We start from the raw sequence: 24,696 nt of genomic DNA, 5'->3' as shown, positions 1-24,696 counted from the left end.
TGTTGAGCGTCTATTGAACGAATTCTTTGTCTGAACTTTGCTTGAGTCCAATATAAAACACTTATCGAGCGAATAACGAACGAACTCTTGATTTACCTCCTCGCGAGTATAAAACTGGCTCGACACTCAACAGTCTTACATTGACAAGTTTTATGGTCTTGACTACTCAAATCTCAGATATGTGAGGTCTACTTTCTGGAAGGAGAAGAGATGCCTTGACCCTGCAAGACTAGTGATGTTATCCACAAAATTTTAGAGGACCAAAAGAGCTCCAAAAGATAACAGGATGCATTCTCATGATTGGTACCGTTTACTATTGTTAACATCTTGTTAATAAATGGCTATTCCTCAGATTGAAAGGTCCAAAACCATTCAATAATACATTAATGTGTTTCTTTGCAGGCATTTCGTGGTTGAAAATATACTTTTGATCAATCAGCACGCGGAGAACATTCTAGTCAACGTCATCTAATAGTTCATACCAACTTGATTAGAGTAACATTTTTTAGGACTGGCCTGCAAATATGTCATCATTAGTATATCCCAAAATTATTTTTTTATTTATTTTATTTTATAACATATCCCAGAAAATTAATAATGGAAGAATTCCCCCCAACTTGGATTGGATCACAAAATAAATAAATATTACTTTTTACCTTCAATTTTATCATTCTTAATTATATTTATTGATATCATATATTTTGAAGAAAAATACTATTTTGCCGTCCCAACTGTATCACTCGGTAAATTTTTTTACTTAATAATAAAGGAAGTGATTTTAAGTATATTGATATTTTTTAAAATATTTAAATATATTAAAAAAATATGAAAAAATAAATAAAAACATAAAAAATAAAGTGCTGTCAAACCGAGTGGACTACTCTGGGCAGCAGACTAGCCCAACTCACGTCAATCACTTAATTGACAGATATTTAAAATCAATCACAATTGAGATAATGTAAGATGGAGAGTAATCTTATATTTTGATTGAATAATTAACTTAGGAGTTTAATTGACTTTACCTAGATAAGATTTTACCTTATAAAAAAAATATACATTCAATTTAGGAAAATACTTGGACCATAAAGAGATTACACAAAAATAATTTTAGAAACTGACGTAACTTAATATACTTTGTCAAATTATAAGATTATTTTTATTATAAAATATATATAACAGATCAAATAAAATCAAGTCAATTTATAAAATTACTTTTATGTAATTCTTTTATAGATATCATTTTTTTTTTAATATGACCTTAGTAATTGGCTCGCAGATTTATTAATTTTTTTCCATTATTTATAATAATCCTCCAAATCCAACTAAATCCAATATGACAAATCACATCACAATACCTTCATTTATTTATATAAATTAATACAAAGTCAAGAAGATAAATAAATAAACCAATCAAAAGAAGAAGTTTTTACTTGCTCCCTCCGGCCCCGATTCTATCTCTAACTAGGGTGATAATATGTGAAATGATCTATTAATCTAATACGAACACGACACGATAAAGACGGATTATAATTTAGTCTTAATGGGTTCGGATCAAAACATGTTGACTCATTAAGACACGATTACTTAACGGGTTGATAACGAGTCAACCCATTTTGACCCGTTATGATCCGTTAAAAAATTACAATTATACCTTTATATCTAAAAATAAAATTACTGAGATTTTAATTTCTATATTTTTATTGTTTAGATTATAATTTTGAATTTGTAGTTAGTTTTATATTTTTTATAGATATTGTGATTTTAACATTTATATAAAATTATGTTAAACTTAACTAGGTCAAACGAGTTAATTTCGAGTATGTTCAATCTATTTATATAAATGGATCAAAACGAATTGACACGACACTACCCGTTATGTTAAGGGGTCGTGTTAGGATTTAAGATTTAGATACGATAATCTTAACAGATTAGGTTAAGGTTAACCCATATAATATAATATATATGTATTGACATGATACGAACACAATTCATTAACATAATTTTATACCAATATCTCGGGCTACCAAAGAAAGGAATATATTTTTATATTATTATTATTATTATTATTTTTTCCCACTTTCATCATATATAAAAAGAAAAGAGTTTTCCACTTTTCCACTTTTCTACCACCCCACTCTCTCTCTCTCTCAAGGCGCGTGCATGACCACGCCACCTCCCTGAGTGCCATACGCACCCCTCCGGCTAACCTGCGCACCTGGGGCTGGCTTCTTCCCTCTCCTTCACCCCCCAGCTCTCTATCCGTCACCATCCACCATTTCCTTCGACCTCTCTCTCTCTCTTTATATTTATATAAATGTATATGTATATAAATTACATACAGGCCTCTTCGTCTCGGTGGTAGACACAAACTTTCACCGGCTCACATTTCTCTAACATGCGCCCCCTCCTCTTCACCACCATGCCCTCCAATTCCAACTCCTCCTCGATATTCCCCAAACCCCACAGATCTTCTAACCCCAATCCTAATTCTAACCCTAACCCTAACCCCGCCCTCTGCAAGCACTCCCCTTCCGCCACGCTCGACCTCCTCATCCTCATCCTGGTCCTCTTCTCCGGCTCCTTTCTCCTATCCTCCTACTTCTCCTACCTCTTCCACTCCATCTCCCTCCTCCTCTCCAACTTCTCCCCACTCCTTCAACATGTCTCTGTCCCTTACCTCCTCTCCTTTATCCTCTTTTTCGCCGTCTCCGCCGCCCTCGCTGACTTCTGCTGCGGCGCCCGATCCAGGCGCTGCCGAAACCCTGGCTGCAAGGGCTTGAAGAAGGCCATGGAGTTCGATTTGCAGCTGCAGACCGAGGACTGCGTCAAATCCGCCGCCAAGTCCAAGGAGATCGATGGCTTGCCCTGGAAGGGCGGCAGTGAAGCTAACCCCGATTACGAATGCCTTCGATCCGAGCTTAGGAAGATGGCCCCGCCCAATGGCCGCGCCGTTTTGCTCTTCCGCTCACGCTGCGGCTGTCCCGTCGCCAAGCTCGAGGGCTGGGGGCCCAAGCGTGGCAAGCGGCATAGGAAGTGAGTATCTTTTCTGTACTCTTCTTCTGGGCCTTCTTTTTCAATTAATTGAATTGAAATGCCAACTAAATGCAATACAATGCCTTTTTCTTGTGTGCAATTGAATATTGTCCCCTTATTTCTTATACAGTTGTTGCGCGCATTGGTTGTTGATTGCGTTTGCGTTTGCGTTTTCGTTTTCTGTGTTCTCTCAATTTCTGTGTGATTTGTTATTGGAGTAATTGCTTGGATTGGACAAAACACATGAAAATGACTAAAACTCTTATGCGATTCGGTTTTGTATTCATCTGGGAAGACTGGAGTGATTTCGCTTAAGAAGCTATTTTTATTGCTGCCTGTTTGGATGATCCTAATTGAACCTTACAATTCAACACAAGTTCCCAGTAGAAAGGGAGCGTGATCCTACAATTTTTTGCCGTTGTTTTCTTTCTTGGTGGGGGTGCGGATTGATTTAATGCCGTTCTGATGGAAGGTTAACGTGAATTAATTTACTCTGACGATCTTGATCTGACTTGGAAAACTCTGTTGCCCACTGTAGTTTGTTTTCCCTCTCTTTAATCCATAATAATCCTTCTGAAATCTCCGTTTGAGTTTATCCAACAGAAGTGCTTCTTAGAGTTTGTTCTAAGTCCTAGTCCATTTAATAACCGAATGGGAAGAAGAGGGATAGTTGATGGCAAGTGGGTAAGGAACCTTTGTGAAAAGAGGTGGAAGCAAGTTTTTGGAAACAGAAGTGTTTGTGAACTTTTGTGGTAGAATACGCTCCCATGCTCCCACATCCCACAAAACAGCCTCTTCACTTATGCTATGTATATGGCATATTGGATGTGGCTTATTGTATACAAAACAGGTTGCAATAAGGTTTTGCTCGCATTTGGGAAATCGATTGGAAGTTAGTGGACAAATATGTTCAATTACAATAATAATTGGATGTGGCTTATTGTATACAAAACAGGTTGCAATAAGGTTTTGCTCGCATTTGGGAAATCGATTGGAAGTTAGTGGACAAATATGTTCAATTACAATAATACCCAAGATAATGGACTACTAATCAGCTTCTCTTCTATGGTTTATTATTCACCATCAGTTTTCTTTATTAGGAAAGATGGAGGAGTGTATTGCGTAAATATTTGTGGTGGATATAAATGGCACATTAAATATTCTAAAATTCTGGAAGTTTTGTGAGCATAGGACTTCTACTATTGTGAGCATGAGGTGGCTAGTACAATCAAGCTGTACTTTTTGCGGAAGGTATTAAGAGTGATACATGTCTACTCATAATGATAGGGGATTGGTTAATGTTTTATGGTAGTGTGTATCACTCGTCTATTGTTTTTTTGATAAGCAGTGTGTATCACTGCCTAATGTTTATGAAGGCTTGTTGATTTACCAGTTGTCTTTCTTGTTTATGACATTGTTCGTTGTTGTTTACCTATAAACTGAAAACCATCTGAATTTCAGAAAATTAGAAGTGTTACAAATTCTTTGGTTGTGAGAGGTTGCTTATACATGCCTTTTGTGGTTAGGCCTTTGTTGTAACCCCTTCCGCCCACCTCCACCCTCTGTAAAATGAAAGAAAGAAAAGAAGATGAAAAGAAAGAGAGGTTGCTCACTGTTGATGGTCATCTCCCAAAATGAGAGGAAATGTTTCTATTATTTGGCATTTTGGGTTTTTATTAATTAAAAAAATGAAAGTGGGTATTGAAAACAATTTTTGAGGTCCTTGGTGTGAGTTGAGTTTTATCCATTTTTGAACTAAAATTTGGAGAAATTCAAAATTTATGCCGTTACTTGGATGAGCATATTTTCAACAATTTCAAACTTGCTGAGATTATATGCTCAAGTTGAAGCGAAGCTATTCTAAAGCATAAATAGTTGAAGTTTGTTCTTTCAGATAAATGGAGGTCAGATAACAGTTTAAGTAAATATTTGCTTCAATTTCTGGAGTGTCTTGTCTGTGAGATTTGCATGCATTACCCTCAATGCATTTGTAGCATAGAACTACTCTCTTTTGAGCTCATTTATTACCAGTGTGGTAACTTTTACACCTACATAAGTAAATATATAAATAAATATGTAATGCGTCCATTTATACATGCATGCATACATACATACAGCTATATATATATATACAACATACACAAATGAACACACATAGTGGTCATTGTAGCAGTTAAACCTGCTAAGGAACTACTGAGCAGGGGCAAAATTACAATTAGCATATATTATCTTTAGTACTCCCTAGATTTCCTGTGGAGCTACCACTTTGGATTTTCTTTGGGTTATAGCTTTGTTTGGAGATGTGCACGTATCTTTCAAACAATATTAAATCTATAGCTGTTGAAATTAGGAGCTTCATCATTCCAATGTCTACATTATATTGTTGCTTGTTGCTGCATCATAAAGCTTAGGTGAATTGTTGTGAACAGAATGCAACAAGATATGCAGGTAGAGCTACATGAAATTAGATAATTTGTGCTTTCTTTAAACTCCAGCCTAGTGTTGGTGAAAGATGCAGCAGTCAAAATTGAAGTGACTTGTGAAATTAAGTTGATTTTCAATGTTCTAAGACTTCCACAATTGATCCAACAAAATGCCTATTTTTGCAAGCTATTTGGAAAAAAACCCACATTCTTTGACTCTTTCGGTTTAAGTATATCATTTAGGGTTATAGATAATTGCCTATGCTTAAACCTCAATACCCATAGAAACTTGATATATGAGGACCTTGTTTGAAGCTAATGGGATATGCGACCTATCCTAAACATGGGTCTATACTGGCATTCTTACAATGTAAGGTTACAAAACAGGTAAAAACAATTGGGGTTATGTAAAACCCCCCAACCACTGAAGATTCTAGTTCTTTATCTGAGTTCGTATTGAGCTTTTGGCACCTGGTGGAGGGAGCTTTCATATGATATCTTCCTGATGCATTTGGGGACTGATAATGAGAATTATTATGGACCTTGTTGAACACTTTTTTTTTAATAAGTGGGCCTTGTTGAACCCTTGACCAAGGAATGACAGTGTCTAGTGAGGTTGACCATCAACCTTGAGCAAAATGTGACTGCAGCAAGGTGTAAAAGTTTGTATAATCCAGTCTCTCTCAAGAGTGACCAAGGGTTTTTGTGTTCTAAGTATGTCTGCATTATACAGGAAGCACCTGCAATGTAAGAAGTAGATTGGGATGGTGTCTGTATGCGACATACTCTGTGGTAGGGGCTTGAATCCCCTCCTTCACATAACCTTTAGATTTCGATCAAGGGGGAAATGGAGAATGCTTTCATATAATGGTCAAATCTGCTATTTGACTTATCCAATAGATTGAGCTGTATGTTTTTCAACGCATGAGATTGTAGGAAATTTGCTGCCATGATGTATCCTAGCACTTAGCTTCTATGTTTATATTATGACTCAAAGGTCTTAACTTTTCATATTTAGGGAAAGTGCAGGTTATACCTATCCTTATGATTTAGCCACATTATAAGGAACAGGTGATATGGGCAGGAGAAAAAGACGAAAACTTATTAGCTGTTATGGTCCATTTTGTCATGTCTCTGCATTCAGCATAGGATCAGTTTCCAAAAGCCTCATTTAAGCCATCACATGGTGTTAATCATATCGTGGATTGTAGAAGGATCCAGAAACCCAAATTCTTTGCCTTGATTTTGCTGATCAAAATTAATTTCTTTTGGCTAGTTTTGAGTTTATTAATAGAAAAAACCGAAAGCCCTTTTCAATTCCCTTCTTCACTTCCTAACTATTGTTGTATGGGACTCTGTAGGCTAAATATGTGCACCATATTGCAATGATTTGCTCTTATTTCAACTTCAATGGCATATAAATTAGTTCTCTAGGCCAGTGGTGCCTGGAACAAGGCGTTGAGGTCATTGCCCGAGTAGATGTTGCCTATTAAAAACAATGAATTAGTTCTCTGGTAAATTACTCATTTGAAAGTCTAAATGATGTGTTCTATCCGGGGCAACTTTTAATTTTTAATGTCTGTCAGTCAGTTGAACCTTAAAGATACCTTTTACCATTCAGCTGGACTATGGTGGGAGACAACTAGGCAGGCATCTCTCTCTCTCTCTCTGATGGCATAAAATTAGGGTTCCTTCACCAGTTTCCTGACCTCCGCGATATATTTTGTTACAGTTCTATGCTCTCTATGACATGTGAGACCTATATTTTAATTAGTGACTGGGATACGAAACTTTTTATTTTGTTATGACATCATCTCTGAGTTTGTTGGTACTTGCAGGGCTCTGGCCAGTCTGGCAGTTAAAGGAGGTGATCATCGCTGATTGTTTGTGATGTATTGTCGGGGTCTCCACTTTATATATTCACCCTCTACTAAGATTCTATATGTTCTTACTACATTCTCAATGACTTGACTCGGTTACCAAAACAATTTTTTTTTAGTCCCTATAATCTCCCAGGGCGCTTCTATATATGTCTGAAACAATCTTCTCTGCATCTGCATTACGCTTTTGTGGAAGGATATACCAAATTTAATGCAAATAAAGATATAATGCAATGCCCAATGGATCTCTGTCACTTTAGATTGTGTAGATTTTGGTTTAACCTGTCTATAGTTAAATCAATCTGGCTTGTTGAAACGAGGCCAGGGTGCCCATATATGTGCATTGTGCAGGCCTTGGTGAAATGGAAAGTGTTAGGACTAACTAGATAAGATTCATGAACTAATAAACATTTGAGAACCCCTCTTCTGCCTCGCCAGGGCCCAGTCCTCTCTGTTGTATAGACTTGAGAGATTACGCTAAATGGTATCAGGAAACAAACCCTTTATTACTCGTGGCATGGTCCAATGGTTATTAATGCATGAATTTATTTATTTATTTATTTTGTGCAAATAGGCTTCCTAATTAACTAAAAGAAAAAGGAAGCTTAAATTGATCCAGTTTAAGTACTGAACACGCCAGTTGATTATTTAGCTATATATATGTGTATCACAGAATTTCAATCCTTTTATAATAATTCTATTTTTTTTTTCTAAGCAAGCAAATTCATAGATAAACTAAGTGGTTACATGATATTAGATTCAATGGGGTGGAAGTCTCCAACAATCATTCCAAAGCAAATTAATGCAACACAAGTGGAATAAAAAAAAGAGAGATCTAGAGTTAAAAATTGGTTCACACCCATTTCCCATTAAGGGGAAGTCACTTGAAACATTTTAGTATAGTCTGATAAATAGATTGTAAGTCTGCGACTAAAAGTCACAGTGAATGCATGCGTGCTGCATCTTGTTTGTTTGGATTGACTATAGGAGACTTTTACGATCACTTTATCATGATCATCGGTTAAGAAAAGCGGGAACATAAGAATATAGCAAACAGATAGTGCATTGATATGTCGGCATAGGACCTTCACTGTCTGTGAAGGCGCGTGTAGTTCACGCGTCACTTTAGAAGATAAGGGGGTGGTTGGATCTCAGAAATCCGAAGACACTGAACCCAATGGTGCCGCGCGTGACGGTCCACTATGATCTTGAATTTTATCATCTACGATCATATCGGTTAATGTGCTGTATTTTTAATACAAAGAGTAATGAATGTTTCGATCTGCACTAGCATATTAAGCTTTGTCTCTACTTGCGCTTAACAGATTTATAAAAAAAAATCAATCAAATAACTTAAAAAGGCACCAGATAGGAAATAAACTCGTGATGCATTTTTGCAGTTTTACTATAATATAGAATATTAATTACATAAATGGGGAGTGGCCAATGACCAACTTATCACCAAAATCCTAAGAAAGTTTCTAGGGTTTTTGTCCAAATTCTAATCTCATCTCATCTCATCGTTACACATTTTTTAAATCTCCATATAAAATATAATAAACAATTTAACTTTTTCAAATCCCAACACAATAATAATATTAAAACATAATATTTTAAACTTTCAAACAAAACACAAAATTCTCATCTCACCCTCTAAACCTGTCCGAGTTGGAAAGAGTTAAATACATGTGATGGATTCTACAACAATTATTAAGAATTTAATTCTGCTAAAAACTCACAGTCAATAATAGATATCATAAATTATAAGATCCATTATATATATATATATATATATATATATATATCACTCTGAACATTCAAGCTCAGACATGAACTCTAAGTGGTTTTTGATCCCTAAATACCAAGCATTTATGTACCACAAATTATCTCTGGATCACATTGGTTTCCCAGAAAAGTAATTGCAGCCAAGACTTGAGTACTGTTGATTACGAGCTGAACTCCCCCCATCATTCAGGTGTTTGAATTCTTCAGGAATCCATAAGCCGCTCCATGACCAGGTTGAGAATGGCGGGAGCATCAGCCGTGACCGCAACCTTCACTGTGGGTTTAGCAGTCCATTCGGTGACTTCACCAAACCTAGTTCATTGCAAAGAAAGTAGAAATCATCCATTGCAAGAAACAATCTTAACTCTACAATGTATTAACCATCCATTTCATGATTATGGTTAGAACCCCATTGTTTGATAGAAGAATGCCATCTGAAATGGTATCATTTCAGCCATTTCGTTCAAAAAGACACCAACCATTTGGCTGCCTACCTTTTTTGTTTGTTGTATAATATTGTCAGTCCCCTTGTGATGCCACAGGTCTGGACTCTAACAACACCTTCTGTGTAAGTGAAGGATCAACAGCTGCAAGAAGGGCTGTTGGATCATGAATTTAAATTCCTGCACCAAGATGAAAGCTAGCATCAAGAAACTAAATCAACTACCAACTCTTGAAGCTCCATCAACTCATTTAAAAATGAACAAACCTTTTGTGCCGTATGCATCAGCTTGATAAGAGAAGTACACCTCTAAGATTTTGCACAAGTACTGAGCAAATTTCCCATCTGACCTTGCCAACTTCTGTCTATGATCATCTATGATGTGTCAAAAGTGATGAAAGTAATATCACACTGAAAGAAAAATTACATATAGAATCATGCAAGCATTACAATTTTGAAGGGATGCAATAATTCTGATTGAAAACTCTACTAACATAATCAAATTGTTCTTTGCTGTGTTGTTGGAGAACAGAAAGGTGATAAAAGGTTACAATTATTGGTTTGCAAGTTAAAAGGTGGTATCTAACAAGAACGGACATGCCATTTTTTTTAATGTCCTCATACCATCTAAAGAAACATTGTGCCGTTTGGATAATGAGTTAAGATGAGATGAGTTGAAATAAAAGTTGAAATTTGAATAAAATATTATTAGAATATTATTAGAATATTATTATTGTTTTAGGATTTGAAAAAGTTAGAATTGTTTATTATATTTTGTGTGGAGATTTGGGAAAGTTGTAATGATGAGATGAGATGAAATACTTCTTGTATCCAAACCGGGCCTAAATAATTGGAATTTGGTTTCTGAAAGTCAATTGATTTGATATAATTCATTTGATAGGGTTAATGGAATATTCTTAACCTTTTTTTATGAGTATGACAAATTCTTTACCTTTAAGGATAGTGAAATATAATATAACAAGAATTTGTGATTCTACAAAAGAACCCTGAATGATAATTAATAAAATCACAAAACTAGGGTTCAAGAATTGAATGAAAGGAGTTAACAGTAAAATTTAAATTTTCTTTTAATGAGTAGAAGTAGAAAACTGTTACAAACGGAGGATCCAATCTCATTGAAGACATGGCTCTAAAGTAACAGCAGAAAAAAATCCCTATCATTGACCATAAATATTAGCATATGACTTAGAAGACACTGACATGATACTAATTATACAAAATGGTTAATAAATATTAATTCACAAAAAATCATCAAGAATGAGTACCACAAATTTGCCTAGGTGTACCTGTCAATACAACTTTACGCCCACAGCCAAAATATCTGGTCCACTTGTGAATACAATATCTGCTGCGTCTGGATCACCAAAAAATCTGATCATCCAAGTTTTTTTTTTTTTTGGCATGAGGGTGAAGGGAAGGAGATCAGTTAAAGATCTGCTCTAGTAAAAATTATACAGATTGCTCCATAAACTTTACTTAAATTCAAATTAGATAATATGTTCAAGAAGAGAGCAAGTTATTAGAACAGGATTTGTAAGATTCTAAGGACAATGGTGTCTACTCAATAAACTTCACTTGCAAAGCTTCTTCTGAGATAAGAAGGTCAAGAAGAAAGTAACTGATCAGAACAAAATTTCAGGGATCCTGATCTTTGCCCCTCCTTACATGCCTCTTACTACGCATGGGTGAGTGAAATTGAGCCATGTAAGAGTGGCATGACCATGGTTTCATAGGGAGTTGTGGGATAAGATCATAGAGGTTAAAAGAAATCTGACTACATGCCACCATGTGTTCCACGAGGTGAACCAAGTTGCAGACCATTTGGCCAAGTTGGGAGCTACAGGAAATACAAAGTTTTATAGTTGTAGGTCGAATATCCCGCGGAAAGTGTAAGGGGTAATAAAACTAGACAAAATAGGCCTACCATATATTCGTTGTAAATGATCAGTTGGTGGGTAGTAAGTTTTTATAGTTTTGGTCGAGATGTAAACCCCAAGTGATATTTGTTACCACGGATTTCCTCCACCACAAGTGAGATATTTATATATATAGGCTTGCAGGTTGGATAAATCGCTGAGCAGCATACATTACGAGTTTATGAGTTGGAAATTGGAGTCTGAAACCATAGAACTTACATTTGTCTCTGCTGCTTGATTCACATGCCCATTTCCAAAAGCACCACCAAGAAGAACAATCTGCCCAATGTTCTTAGAAAATGTAGGATCTTGTTGGAGAGCCTATAAAATGTAAAATCTAATTTAAAACATAATGGGATAAGTTTCAACATTAAAACCACACTATTGATCAGGATATTTAACCAGTGCAATATTTGTAAGTGGGCCTAGTGCCACCACTGTAACTTTTCCAGGATAGAGGTTTGCTTGCTCAATGAGAAAGGCTGCTGCAGACTGCTCAGTTGGCTTTCCTTTTGGTGGAGGAAAATTTTGGTTGCCAAGTCCATCAGCACCATGGACAAAATCAGCGACTCGAAGTTTCATACCTTTCTGGAATATGAACAAAGATGCAATGAACTCGTGAACTGGAAAATGTATGTCAGTGTACGTGCGATTCAAAGTTGAAATTATGTGAGAGAAAATTTATAACCCATAATAGAAATCCCACAGGAACAAGTTTGGATGATATCATGTAAACTTGAAGTCGATTTCTTCAGTGAGGCAACCAGCTCAAAATGAGGTTTACAGTGGAAAATGATTTTTATTGCAACAAATGAAGCTGAAACAAATCCTTCCAAAAATAAAAGACAAAAAGAACAAAGCTTCCTTTAATTTTTCTTTCATATTATCTCTGTCAAATTACAAAAGGAAACCTCAGGTTGCCCTTCCATTTGTAGTGTAGGCAACTAGAATACAATCAAGACACTAATCACATATCAGAGCATGAGCAAGAAGAATAGATGCTTTCATTCATCATGAGGCCTAAAAGTGAAATATGATGGGATACACGTGCATTCCCAAAAGATTCCCCACTCGTTTTTCTCATGCAGGAACAAAATTGCAGGTCCTTCCATAGGATCATCTCTTCGAGTCAGTACTTACAGTAATTGTGACATGAGATCCCTCAGCAACAGGGATATCAGTTCTCCCAGCAACTTCAAGCTACAACATAAACATAAGGGAAGAGTCAACACAGTGGACCTTAAAAACTAAAAAAATGCTATTCTAACAGTGCACTTGAAACAAATCCAATTCAGCAAATGAAATGGTACCAAAAATTAACACATGCACATTCAAAATGTCATAAATGAGAAAGAACCTCATCAACTGTACCAAATGTAAGGCATTTCTCGTGGCCAGGGCCGTATAAACATTCCCATATATAGTTGTAAGTCCAATCAGCTCCACCTCGGGTGATCTTAGCCAGAAAGATCGCCATTGCATCATCTACATACATCACCGACTTACATAATGCCGGAAAGATGATGAAAAAAGTAACATAAATATAAGATTTTGAATCCATAGAGCCAATTGCTTATTTGGGTGAAGCTAATTTGTTTTGTGAGGCACCTTATCAATTAAACTCCGAGATTTATTGGAACACTAGATAACTCTGCCCTGGGTCGTACGATTACAAGAAATTAGAACCCTCCAATGGGTAACCAAGAAGACAAAGCTAAGAAAAAAACGTATATATTTGAACAGAACCCACTAAGCCAATTGCAGAACAGAATGAAGCTATTTGGTTCTCTACTCTCTAGGATCCCATGCGATGAAAAGTCTGAGATTTAATTAGATTTCCAATTCATTTTCCTGCGGCTGGGTTCTCTAAGCAACGAAATAGAGCACACATGTCTTCTTTGATCCGTTAGTGGTAAGAAGGTAGAAATCAAATTAGAAAAATAATAAGTTATGGTAAAATAATTCGAAGAATTCTACTCGACCATGTTGGTGTTATTAAACTCAATCTGGTATTACAGAAATTGTGAAGGGAGAAAATTCCTTATACTGGGTCAAGGGATGGGCCTAGATCACAATCCAGATACGTGGTCTGGGTCGGATTGGGCCGGAGGCAAGGCCTAGCCATATCACATGAATTGAGTCAAACATACAACCTGGATCAGGGCTCGGGCAGAAGAAAGATCCAGGTCGGGCCAAGCTGACGGGATAGAGGATGAAGGCAAGGTTTGAGAAGGAAGGGACATGGCATATATCACCAGATGGAAGGGATCCAAGGCAGAAGGTATGCTGCATTTAATGGGGCCCAGAGTAGAAGGCGTGCTGCATTTAATGGGGCCCAGAGTAGAAGGCGTGCGGCATTCAATGCGGCCCAAGGCCCAAGCAACGCACAGCAAGCCTAGGCCCTTCACGGCTCAGCAAGGTGACGACACAAAAGCAGCTTAGTGAATCAATAGTATAAGCGTATTATCCCCTACTATGCAACACCCCACTATGGTGGGGACCTGGTCGGAAACTATAAATAGGACATTACCAGCAGCGGACAAGGTAATCATTTTTTTAATCAGTCAATTTATCGCTATCATCTTCATTACTATTTTATCATCTTTTTCGCCATACTGATTTAAGCATCGAATGATCAACGGACCCCGAGGTCTTTCCCCCCGTAGTAGTTGTTGTGCAGGTGATCGCTCGTATACTGGGGGTCCGGGAGTGTGAAGTTGTCCAGACTGGCAAAACACGACATCAACAATTGGAAAACCAAATAATGTTTCTACTGTCCAGCAAAGGTTTGAGAAAACGGGATTTCAAGTGGAAAAGTAATGGTAGCTTACCAATGCTAGGGTCAGTGTCGATGATGATCTTCTTTGGTCAGGCTACCATGGTGTCTGATATGAATTAGGAACGCATTTGTACTAAAATAAAATTTGTAAATTTATTAATTGGCAAGCAAAAATTTTGACGTCTGCTAGTATGGAAAAGTAATGGTATTTGTTGTAAATACATAACTACATTCCATGTATTTATGGATGACCATTAGAATTGTGACTCATTCATGTATTCTATTTTTAATGTTCATCTATTGTCATTCTCTAAATTCATATATCTATTTAATGTAATGTATCATCTCATGTCTATAAAAGGAAGTCTTGAGGAGGATTTGTTAGAAACAGACAGTAACAATGTTGAGAGAAATAATATTAAGTTCTTGAAGAACTAGTTTCATATATTGTAATCATTCAATTCTCTTATTACTTTTCTTTAGTTTTACAACACATTATCAGCACGTGACTCTAGCCAACCGTTGTGTTCTTTTTATCATTGGTAAGATATTTGTGAACCATTTCTCGACCACTGTAAATTTTTATTCTATAAATATTGATATATGTTTATTGCGAACAAAATCATTCTATAAAATTCTAATATGGTCTATGTGATATTATATAGAGTATAATATTATCATATTAATGCGACAAATATTCTTATATTCTATGTGTTAGTTCGATTTTAAATATTTTTTTCTCATTCAATACAATTAAGTAAAGAAATGAAACATCCTTAAAGGATCGCTCTAAATTAATAATTTTATTAAAAATTGAGTATTTCACAATAAAATATCCATTGATTCTATGGGGTATTTTAAGGGGATAATACGTATACCAGATGACTGTGATTCACCCAAAAGCTTGTTATAATTAAATACACCTAAAGTCATACATTTGAAATTCTATAGAGAAACAAAAGCAATGATGATATATTTGAAATGAAACATATAACATATTCACATTTTAAATGTGCTCATGTAGTAGCAATATCGAGTGCAAATGTTCACTAAGTATTTGAACTAATATCTTGTTTACTAGTGGCTGAATAAAATGAGTTGTTAATAAAAAAGCACAAGTATTGTCCAATCAGTTCTATTCCATTCCCTGAAGTGAATGAAATCCCTTTTCATCAAAGGAATCTGTGGTCGCAGACGTGGACTTGATAAAAAAAAAAAACTATCTAGATCATGAAGCTTGTGCTCAAGATTTTTCAAAGTGCTTCATACCACCAGAAATGGAACCACACCATGACAAAACAATATGAAAATAAAAACTTGCATAATAAGTCTATAAAGAAATATGGAACTAAATATCACTAGTTTGGTATGAAATGACATTTGTTATACTAGGGGTGGGCATATGGGCCTTGCACCCCGCTGCCCCGCCCCCCCGCCCCCGCACATGCAGGATGAGGGTTCTGGCCCACTTGAGCGGGGTGCAGGGGACCCTGCCCGCACCCCTAGAGGCTTGTAGAGGCGGGGGATGGAGGGGGCTAAGTCCCGCTTAAATATATATAATTAAAATTATATATATATATATATATAAAATCCCATAAGTAAGTGAAATGGTGCCGTTTTCAAATTTAGTTAAGTTCTCCCCCTCCCCTCCCCTCGCATCCTTCTCGAACTCTCTTCTCTCTCAGACTCACTCTCTCTCAGTCTCTCACTCTCTCGTGCTCTCTTAGTCTCTCTTGTTGGATCTCTTCTCTCTCTCGCACGACTGCAGGAGCACCACCGGGACTCTACCGTCGTTTGAAATTTGCATTTTGCAACTTCGCATTCACCGCCACTCCAAAGGTAAGACATTTGAAACCCTAGATTTTATTTTTTGAGTTTTGGATTGGAGATTGGAGGAAGGATGAATTGAATCGGAGATGGAAGATGTGAATGATTGTGAATTTGTGTGTTGTGGATTGATTTGTGCATGTGTTTGAAATTTATCTCTTCTCTCAGCCCTTTTTTTTTTGTAGTTTGTATTTTACTATTTCTGGATGTTCGGATTTGGAACTCTGGAACCCAAAATTGATTTAGGGGTTTCGATTGAAACCCCTGAAATTTCAATTTAGGGGTTTCAATCGAAACCCTAAATCGATTTAGGGGTTTCGGATTGAACCCCTAAATCAATTTAGGGGATCTTATTCAAGATGATGATGATTTCGACATATTAGAATGGTGGAAGAGGGTGGTAATCAGTCTGGATCTGGACCATCTGGTAATTGTTATTTTTATTTTATTATTTTGATTTATTTATCTTCATTTCGATTTCATTAGTATTAATTTTAGTATTGATTGTTGTAGCAACACGAGACTACCCATCCGGGCTGCCCTAAATGTCACAGTCAAAGACCCAAACAGCTCGTCTCTATCTTTAGATTCTTAATTTATTAGAGTATTGAAATTTGAATCAATTGTACATATTATATATTTGATTTGTGATTTTGTAATAGTTTAGTTATTATTATTATTTATTAGTTTATTAGGTAGTAAACTTGTAGTCTGTAGTAGTACTTCATTAGAGCCTAAATTAGTAAATTTATATCATGTATAAATTATTTTTATTCATGTAACTTTTTTTCTTTTTTTTTTTTTAACTCTTTTTTTTTTTTTTTAACTTCTAATCTTATGGACCCAAAATGGCCCAGAAACAACTGATGGGCCTTTGGCCCAGTAAGGGCGAGGGGGCGAACGGATTTCCCCCCCCCCCCCAAGCTGCACCCCGTTATCCAGGACGGGATATCCTGCCCTCGCACTCCGGGGGCAAGACCCCGCCCATGCGGGGGCGGATAGCACCCCTAGGTTTTACGTCCAAACATTTAATGAACCTATATCAAGCATCTATGAAGGAAAAAGAAAAATGGATCAAAATGAATTTTGTTGACCACAAAAATCCAGAAAATCATCTATTTTGACAATCTAAATATGATGGTCCTAATTCATCTCGATATTTCTAATTTCTTTGTAGATCCAAACATAAGAAATTCAAAGAGGACGATATTGAGCTCCTAAAGAACTAAGTTTACATTGCTATTTTCTAAATTTCTTGAAGAAAAAATAATATTTTAATTAGTAATACATATGATCATGACAATTAATTTTATTTCTTTATTACATTATGTTTGAGTCGTTATCTCTTAATACATCTTGTTATACTTTATTTTACATTAATAAAATTTTATACATATTTTTTTTATAAAGAGACAAATTCTATTGATGCATTGATGGATTCTAAGATGATTTGTAAAGATATGTGTCTGGCAAATAGTTGTACGACACACACAATTCTTAAGGATAAGAAATATATTCAATATTTGATATTATATAAAGTTAACGTCAATACAATATCTAGGTCATCAAACCTAATTGAAGGCTCCAGAAGAGCCGACATCCTGTTGTCAAAAAGAACAAAATTTTGTATTGATGATGATTTGTATTCTTCGAAGTTTAGAAGAAATTTACTGAATTTTATAAATATTTGTTATAATGGTTATCATGTTGAAACTACAAATGAAGACAGTGATGATATCTTTAAATTAAAAAAGTAAATTTGGATCAAAAGCTCATATTTGAAAAACTATCATCTTTTTCTTTTGGGTTATATTATACAACATTGAAAATTATTGAATCACATATTGTAATGCACCAGAAGTGCTCTAATCCAAAAATCTTTATGTTTTGCCATGATCGTCTTGGTCATTCGGGATCAATCATGATGTGTCAAATAATGGAGAATTCATATTAACATCCTTTAAAGAACCAAAAAATTATTTTATTAAGTAATTATCTGTGTAATATGTTCTAAATGAAAACTAATTGTCAGAATATCTCCTTCAAGGTAATTATTGAATCTCCATCACTTTTACAAAGAATCTATGGAGATATATGTAGACCCATACATCCACCATATGGGTCATTTAGATATTTTATAGTTTTAATATATGCATAAACTAGATGGTCATATGTTTGTCTACTTTCTACTCAAAATGTTGCATATGCTAGACTTTTTGTACAAATTATTAGATTACGAGCTCAATTTTCTTATTATCAAAGTCAATCTATTCGATTAGATAATGTAGGAGAATTAAATTTAAAATTTTGATAATTATTGCATGTCAATTAAGATTAATATTGAATATTTTATTGCTCATATACATAATCATAATGGTTTACCTGAGTCATTTATTAAACGTCTGCAATTAATTATTAGACTATTACTTTTGAAAATAAAACTACTTGTCTCTACTTGGGGACATACAATTTTGCATGCTTCATTATTATTTTGAATAATATCAATTGCCTATGATAAATATTCTCCATTACAACTTGCATTTGACCAACCATCAAACATTTTTCATCCTTGTATTTTTTGTTGTGCTGTTTATGTTCCAATTGCACATCTCAATGCACTAAGATGAGTTCTTAATGTAGACTTTAAATTTATGTTGATTTTTATTCTCCCTCCATCATTAGATACCTCGAGCCCTTAAATGGAGATTTTAAGACTCGTTTTGAAAATTGTATTTTTGATGAAATAATCTTCCTACCATTAAGGGGAGAAACGTTGTCAAAAGTATAAAAACAAATAAAATAGAATACTTTGATATTATCTCATCATGATCCACGTACAATTTAATGTGAACTAGAAGTTCAAAAGATCATTCATTTGTAAACTATTATAAATTAATTATCGAATGTCTTTATTGACAACAAGAAAATAATAAAGTCTCACATTCTAACTATTAATACTCCAGCAAAGATCGATATTCCGATAGGACAATCAAATAATGCAACAGTTAATGAGTTTAAAATAAGCCTAAAGCGTGGAAAACCTATTGGTGCAAAATATAACACTTCATTGAAGAGAAAAACACAAATAAAAGAAATCGATGCTTCTGAAGATGTTGTACCCACAAAATAGGGAATAAGAGCTATAGATCCATCCAAACTTTCTGTCTCTCTGTTCAAAATTATCCTAAAACATAATCCCTTGAAGTGGAATCTCCTGAAGAGAGAATGTACCTTAAAATAACGAGATCTCAATATGTTATATAAGTACGAGAAAATTAGTTGATAAAAAAAAAGTTGTTGTCGATACCATATTTTCATTTAAAATTGCTCTTGATATCACCAGAAGGGATAATGAAATGAACAAAAAATTGCCGATGAATGTAGACATAAAAATGATTGGCCAAAAAGTAAAGAATCAATTCATGCAGAATTGATGTTGCTAGCAAAACATGAAGTATTTAGACCTGTAGTCCAAACATCTATGAGTATGATGCATGTTAGATATAAGTGGGTATTTGTATGTAAACGTAATGAGAAAAATAAAATTGTGAGATACAAAGCACGACTTGTTGCATAAGGTTTCTTGCAGAAACCCACATTGATTATAAAGAAATATATTCACATGTAGTGGATGCAATTATATTAAGATTTTTTATTAGCTTAGTAGTCACAAAAAGTTTGGATATGCATTTAATAGATGTTGTTACATCATATTTATATGGTTCACTAGATAATGATATTTCTATGAAAATCCATGAAGGATATAAAATGCATTTAGCATGTAATTCAAAGTCTTGAAGTATTTATTCTATCAAGTTACAAATATTTTTATATGGATTAAAACAATCCGAACGCATGTAGTATAATCGTCTAAGTGAATGTTTAATAAAATAAGGATTTGAGAATAATACAATTTACTCGTGTATTTTCATAAAAATCAAATTTCATATTTGCTATTATTGCGGTATATGTAGATGATTTAAATCTAGTTAAAACTTTAGAAGAGCTGATAAAAACCATATATTTAAAAAATAGTTTGAAATGAAAGATATTAGAAAAATAAAATTTGTCTTAGCCTGCAAATTGAGCACTTTTTAAATGGAGTTATTGTCCATTAGTCAACATATCTAGAATAAGCCTTGAAGCACTTTTACATGGACAAACCCCATCATTTGAGTACTCCAATGGTTGTCTGATCACTTGATGTGAAAAAAGAAAATCAATTTCGCCCTTGAGAAAATGATAAAGATATTCTTGGTCCTGAAGCACCATATCGAACTGCAATTAGTGTTTTTATGCATCTTACAATTTGTATATGATCAGATATTGCATTCTTTGTTAACTTACTAGCAAGATATAGTTTTACACCAACTCAAAAGCAAATGAAATGCTGTCAAATATATTCTACACTACCTTAGTGCAATGGTTGACATGTAATTGTTTAATCCAAAATGATCAAGTCTTGAATTAGTTGGTTATGCAGACTCGAATTACATTTCCGATCTGTATAAAAGAAGATCACAAACAGGATACCTATTCACTTAAGGAGGTACATCTATTTTATGGAAGCAATCATTAGTTGCTACTTCTTCCAACCATTCAGAGATTATTGTAATGCATAAAGCAATCAAGAAATGTATTTGGTTGAGATCAGTAATCCAACACATTCAAGATAAATGTGAATTATCCAGAAATCAAAAGAGGCTATATCAAATGTGATAGAACCGATCAAATTTCACCAAAATTATTTTACACACGAGCTCCATTAGAACGGTGATATTGATGTCAAGCAAGTGTGATCATGTGACAATTTGACATATCTATTCGCTAAAGCATTACCAACTACAACATTTAAAAAGTTGGTATACGACATTGGAATGAGTAAATTAAAAAATCTTTTATTATAAATAATGAAGCTTTACATACTTTTGAAGGGGAGAGAATAATCATACATATTGTACTATTTTTCCTTCATTAAGGTTTTTTCCTAATGGGTTTTCCTTTGCAATGTTTTAGCGAGACAATCCTAAAGCATTACAAGGTATACAAGAATATTGTATTCTTTTTCCTTCGCCATTGATTTTTTTTCCCATCGAATTTTTCCTTGACAAGGTTTTAACGAGACATATTCTTTATATATGGTCATACAAAGGGAAGTGTTGTGAATACATGAATGTAGTAAAATACATTCCATGTATTTGATGGATGACTATTAGAATTGTGATCCATTCATGTATTCCTATTTTCAATGTTTATATATCCTCTTGATTCATGTATTATCGTTCCTTAAGTTCATATGTCTATTTAATGTAATGTATTATTTATGTGTATAAAATGGAGTTTTGATGAGGATTTGTTAGAGATAGACGGTAAGAATGTTGAGAGAAATAATACTGAGCTTCTGAAGAACTAGTTTGATATATTATAATTCTTCAATTCTCTTGTTAATTTTTTTTAGTTTTACAACAACATTTTATATATTTTTTTTAAGATTAATGGTAAAATCAGAACATAAAATTTTACTAAGAAAGACATAATTTTCCATTATTGCAACAAATTTTAATTTAAAAAATTACAATTAAGTAGTTCCATTAATCGTCTGATTATATAAAAAGATTGACAGCTGCTTTTGTTGTTTCTCAATCTCTCACATTTACGATTCCTCTTTCTTTCCTTTAATCAGTAAAAAGTCTTTTTTCTTTTTTTTTCTCCCCTCCAAAACTCACCAATTTTCAGAGAATTCTTTTGCAGGCAACGGGTCTCATGATATCGTCTCATGATCATTCCTCTCAGAACCAAGAAGTCACTTTCTTTGCCGATTCTTATCCGAAATCTCAAATGGGTGTCCACCATAACCTTCAACCCTCCTCAGCTACCCCAAGGCCCAGAACACCATCTTCGTCTCTTCTTAGATGGCACAACCGATCACAACAACCCAGATTACGAGTTATCAGTGGTGTCGGCGTTGAAGTCTTGCTCGTCCCTTTTGGCCGTCTCTCAAGGCCAACAAATCCATTGTTTGATCTTGAAATCAGGGCTCGGGCCCAACACTTTCATCCGGAACAGTTTGATTAATATGTACGTGAAATGTGGGTTTTTTGATGATGCTCGATCGCTGTTTGATTCCTTTTCTAGGCTGGATCCTGTGTCATGTAATATTATGATTGGCGGGTATGTGAAAATCGGACAGTTGGAGAATGCTCGCCGGTTGTTTGAAATAATGCCCGGTAGAAGTTGTGTGTCGTACACCACTATGATAATGGGTCTGGCCCATAATGACTGTTGGCGCGAGGCTGTTGAGGTTTTTAAGGATATGAGGTCCGCAGGCGTGGTCCCAAATGAGGTTACACTGGCAAGTGTCATCTCAGCTTATGCGCATTTAGGTGGGATTTGGAATTGCCGGATGCTCCATGTGTTGGTAATTAAGCTGCAGCTTGAGAAGTTGGTTCTTATATCGACGAATTTGTTGCACATGTATTGCCTTTGTTCAAGCATACTGGAGGCAAGAAGTTTGTTCGAGGAGATGCCTGAGTGCAATATAGTTTCGTGGAATGTAATGTTAAATGGGTATGCAAAATCGGGGCATGTTGATTTGGCAAGAGAGTTGTTCGAGAGGATTCCTGAAAAAGACGTTGTTTCATGGGGTACAATGATTGATGGCTATGTACGAGTAGAATGGTTGAATGAAGCTTTGACAAGTTATTGTGCAATGTTACATACTGGATTGAGACCCAATGATGTTATGATTGTGGATTTGGTTTCAGCATGTGGCCGATCAATGGCGTTGCAAGAGGGTCAGCAGTTTCATGGTGTAACTATAAAGACAGGTTTCGACTGTTATGATTTTATTCAGGCAACGATTATTCATTTTTATGCAGCTTGTGGCAGGATGACACTTGCCCGTTTGCAGTTTGAATTGGGCATCAAAGATCATCTTGCATCTTGGAATGCCCTCACTGCTGGATTTATAAGAAATGATATGATTGATGAGGCAAGGCAGATATTCAATGAGATGCCAAAAAGAGATGTATTTTCATGGAGCACCATGATTTCTGGTTACACACACAGTGAACAACCTAGTGTGGCTCTAGAACTCTTCCATGGAATGGTTGCTTGTGGTATCCAGCCAAATGAAATTACCATGGTGAGCGTTTTCTCTGCTATCGCCACGTTAGGCACATTGAAAGAAGGAAGATGGGCCCATGAGTATATATGTAATAACTGCATCCCTCTTAATGACAATTTAAGTGCAGCTATCATTGACATGTATGCCAAATGTGGGAGCATCAGTACTGCCTTGAGTGTGTTTTATGAAATACAAGAAAAAGCCTCTAGTGTCTCCCCATGGAATGCAATTATATGTGGGTTGGCAATGCATGGACATTGCAGTTTGTCTCTAAAAATATTTTCCGACTTGCAGAGCCGTCTTATTAAGCTTAATTCAATCACATTCATAGGAGTCCTAAGTGCATGTTGCCATGCTGGATTGGTGGAGCTAGGGAAGGGATATTTTAAGGTCATGAAGCATGTGTATAATATAGAACCAGATATCAAGCATTATGGATGTATGATTGATCTCCTGGGAAGAGCTGGGAAATTAGAAGAGGCTGAGAAAATAATTAGAGGCATGCCCATGAAGGCAGATATGGTGATATGGGGCACATTATTGGCAGCATGTAGGACTCACGGGAATGTAGAAATTGGAGAGAGGGCTGCAGCGAGTTTGGCAAGGTTGGAACCATCTCATGGGGCTAGTAGAGTTCTTCTATCTAACATATATGCAGATGCAGGTAGATGGGAGGATGCATTTTTGACAAGGAGAGCAATGCAAATTAAGAGAATGAAGAAATCTCCAGGGAGTAGTGGTATCGTATGATAATGTAGCGGCAATTGAATATGGTGTTGTTGGATTGAAAATAAAGAACACTGTTCAAACTATCCTGAAAAAGAGGCCGCTTCCAATATCACTTTGAACAGTTCAAATAAACCTTGATTATCTATCAAGATTTTGCAACTTGTTAAAAAATGTTGAGATAATATGACACTGTCTAACAGAGCCGTTTGGAGATTTGTACCAAGTTTCTTACAATTGGTATATGGAATCAATCCCCTTTTAATATGTAATTGGTGTCTGGGTGTTGTTTATTGGTGGTGCGTAATACATTCCAAAGTTGGTGCTCTCTCATATCCACAAAGTCATAAATACTTGATTTTTACCATTCAAGGTTGAAGAGGAAAAACAGAAACATTTGGTGATCGATGGACAGCGTTGCTCTCACCTGCATTCTTTGCTCCGACTGCCTGTATTTTACAATGTAAATGTTATTTGTTTTGATATTGGAAACTTGTCTGGAGCCAGACGTTTGTTCTTTTAGTTCCCAGTTTCTCCTATTTCATCTGCCCTATTTTCTTATTTTGTTTGCCTTCTTTACTCTCATGACCAAATGGCTCTTTCTTAAATTTCCAACCCCATATCTCATATGGGTCTCAAGTACCATAACTTCCTTTGGTTCCCCAAGACGAACACCATATTTATATCTTCTTCAATGGCACAATCAACCCATTGTTTGGTCTTGACATCCGGGATTAA

General features: G+C 35.4%; 2 protein-coding genes and 1 pseudogene across 2 annotated transcripts; 2 read left to right on the top strand and 1 right to left on the bottom strand.

Moving 5' to 3' along the window:
* Positions 1–2,117: 2,117 nt before the first annotated feature.
* Positions 2,118–7,572, top strand: LOC109005898 (uncharacterized protein At5g19025). The gene is made up of 2 exons (XM_018984987.2): positions 2,118–3,033; positions 7,295–7,572. The coding sequence occupies exons 1-2, from the start codon at positions 2,396–2,398 to the stop codon at positions 7,335–7,337; spliced, it is 681 nt and encodes a 226-aa protein (XP_018840532.1). The 5' UTR covers positions 2,118–2,395; the 3' UTR covers positions 7,338–7,572.
* Positions 7,573–9,324: 1,752 nt separating this feature from the next.
* LOC109005799 lies at positions 9,325–14,380 on the bottom strand (annotated as a pseudogene).
* Positions 14,381–21,786: 7,406 nt separating this feature from the next.
* Positions 21,787–24,480, top strand: LOC109005899 (pentatricopeptide repeat-containing protein At5g19020, mitochondrial). The gene has a single exon (XM_018984988.2). It carries the CDS (start codon positions 21,883–21,885, stop codon positions 23,980–23,982), a length of 2,100 nt encoding a protein of 699 aa, XP_018840533.1. The 5' UTR covers positions 21,787–21,882; the 3' UTR covers positions 23,983–24,480.
* Positions 24,481–24,696: the final 216 nt, after the last annotated feature.

The sequence above is a fragment of the Juglans regia genome, chromosome 12 (genome assembly GCF_001411555.2).
Source record: "Juglans regia cultivar Chandler chromosome 12, Walnut 2.0, whole genome shotgun sequence".
NCBI classification, from domain to species: domain Eukaryota; kingdom Viridiplantae; phylum Streptophyta; class Magnoliopsida; order Fagales; family Juglandaceae; genus Juglans; species Juglans regia.
This window is presented reverse-complemented; position numbering and strand designations above follow the sequence as displayed.

Coding starts and splice junctions, on each gene's coding strand:
- LOC109005898 (XM_018984987.2), top strand. CDS start 2,396: ATGCGCCCCCTCCTCTTCACCACCATGCCCTCCAATTCCAACTCCTCC. Junction 3,034..7,294: donor CGTGGCAAGCGGCATAGGAA/GTGAGTATCTTT, acceptor TGGTACTTGCAG/GGCTCTGGCCAGTCTGGCAG.
- LOC109005899 (XM_018984988.2), top strand. CDS start 21,883: ATGATCATTCCTCTCAGAACCAAGAAGTCACTTTCTTTGCCGATTCTT.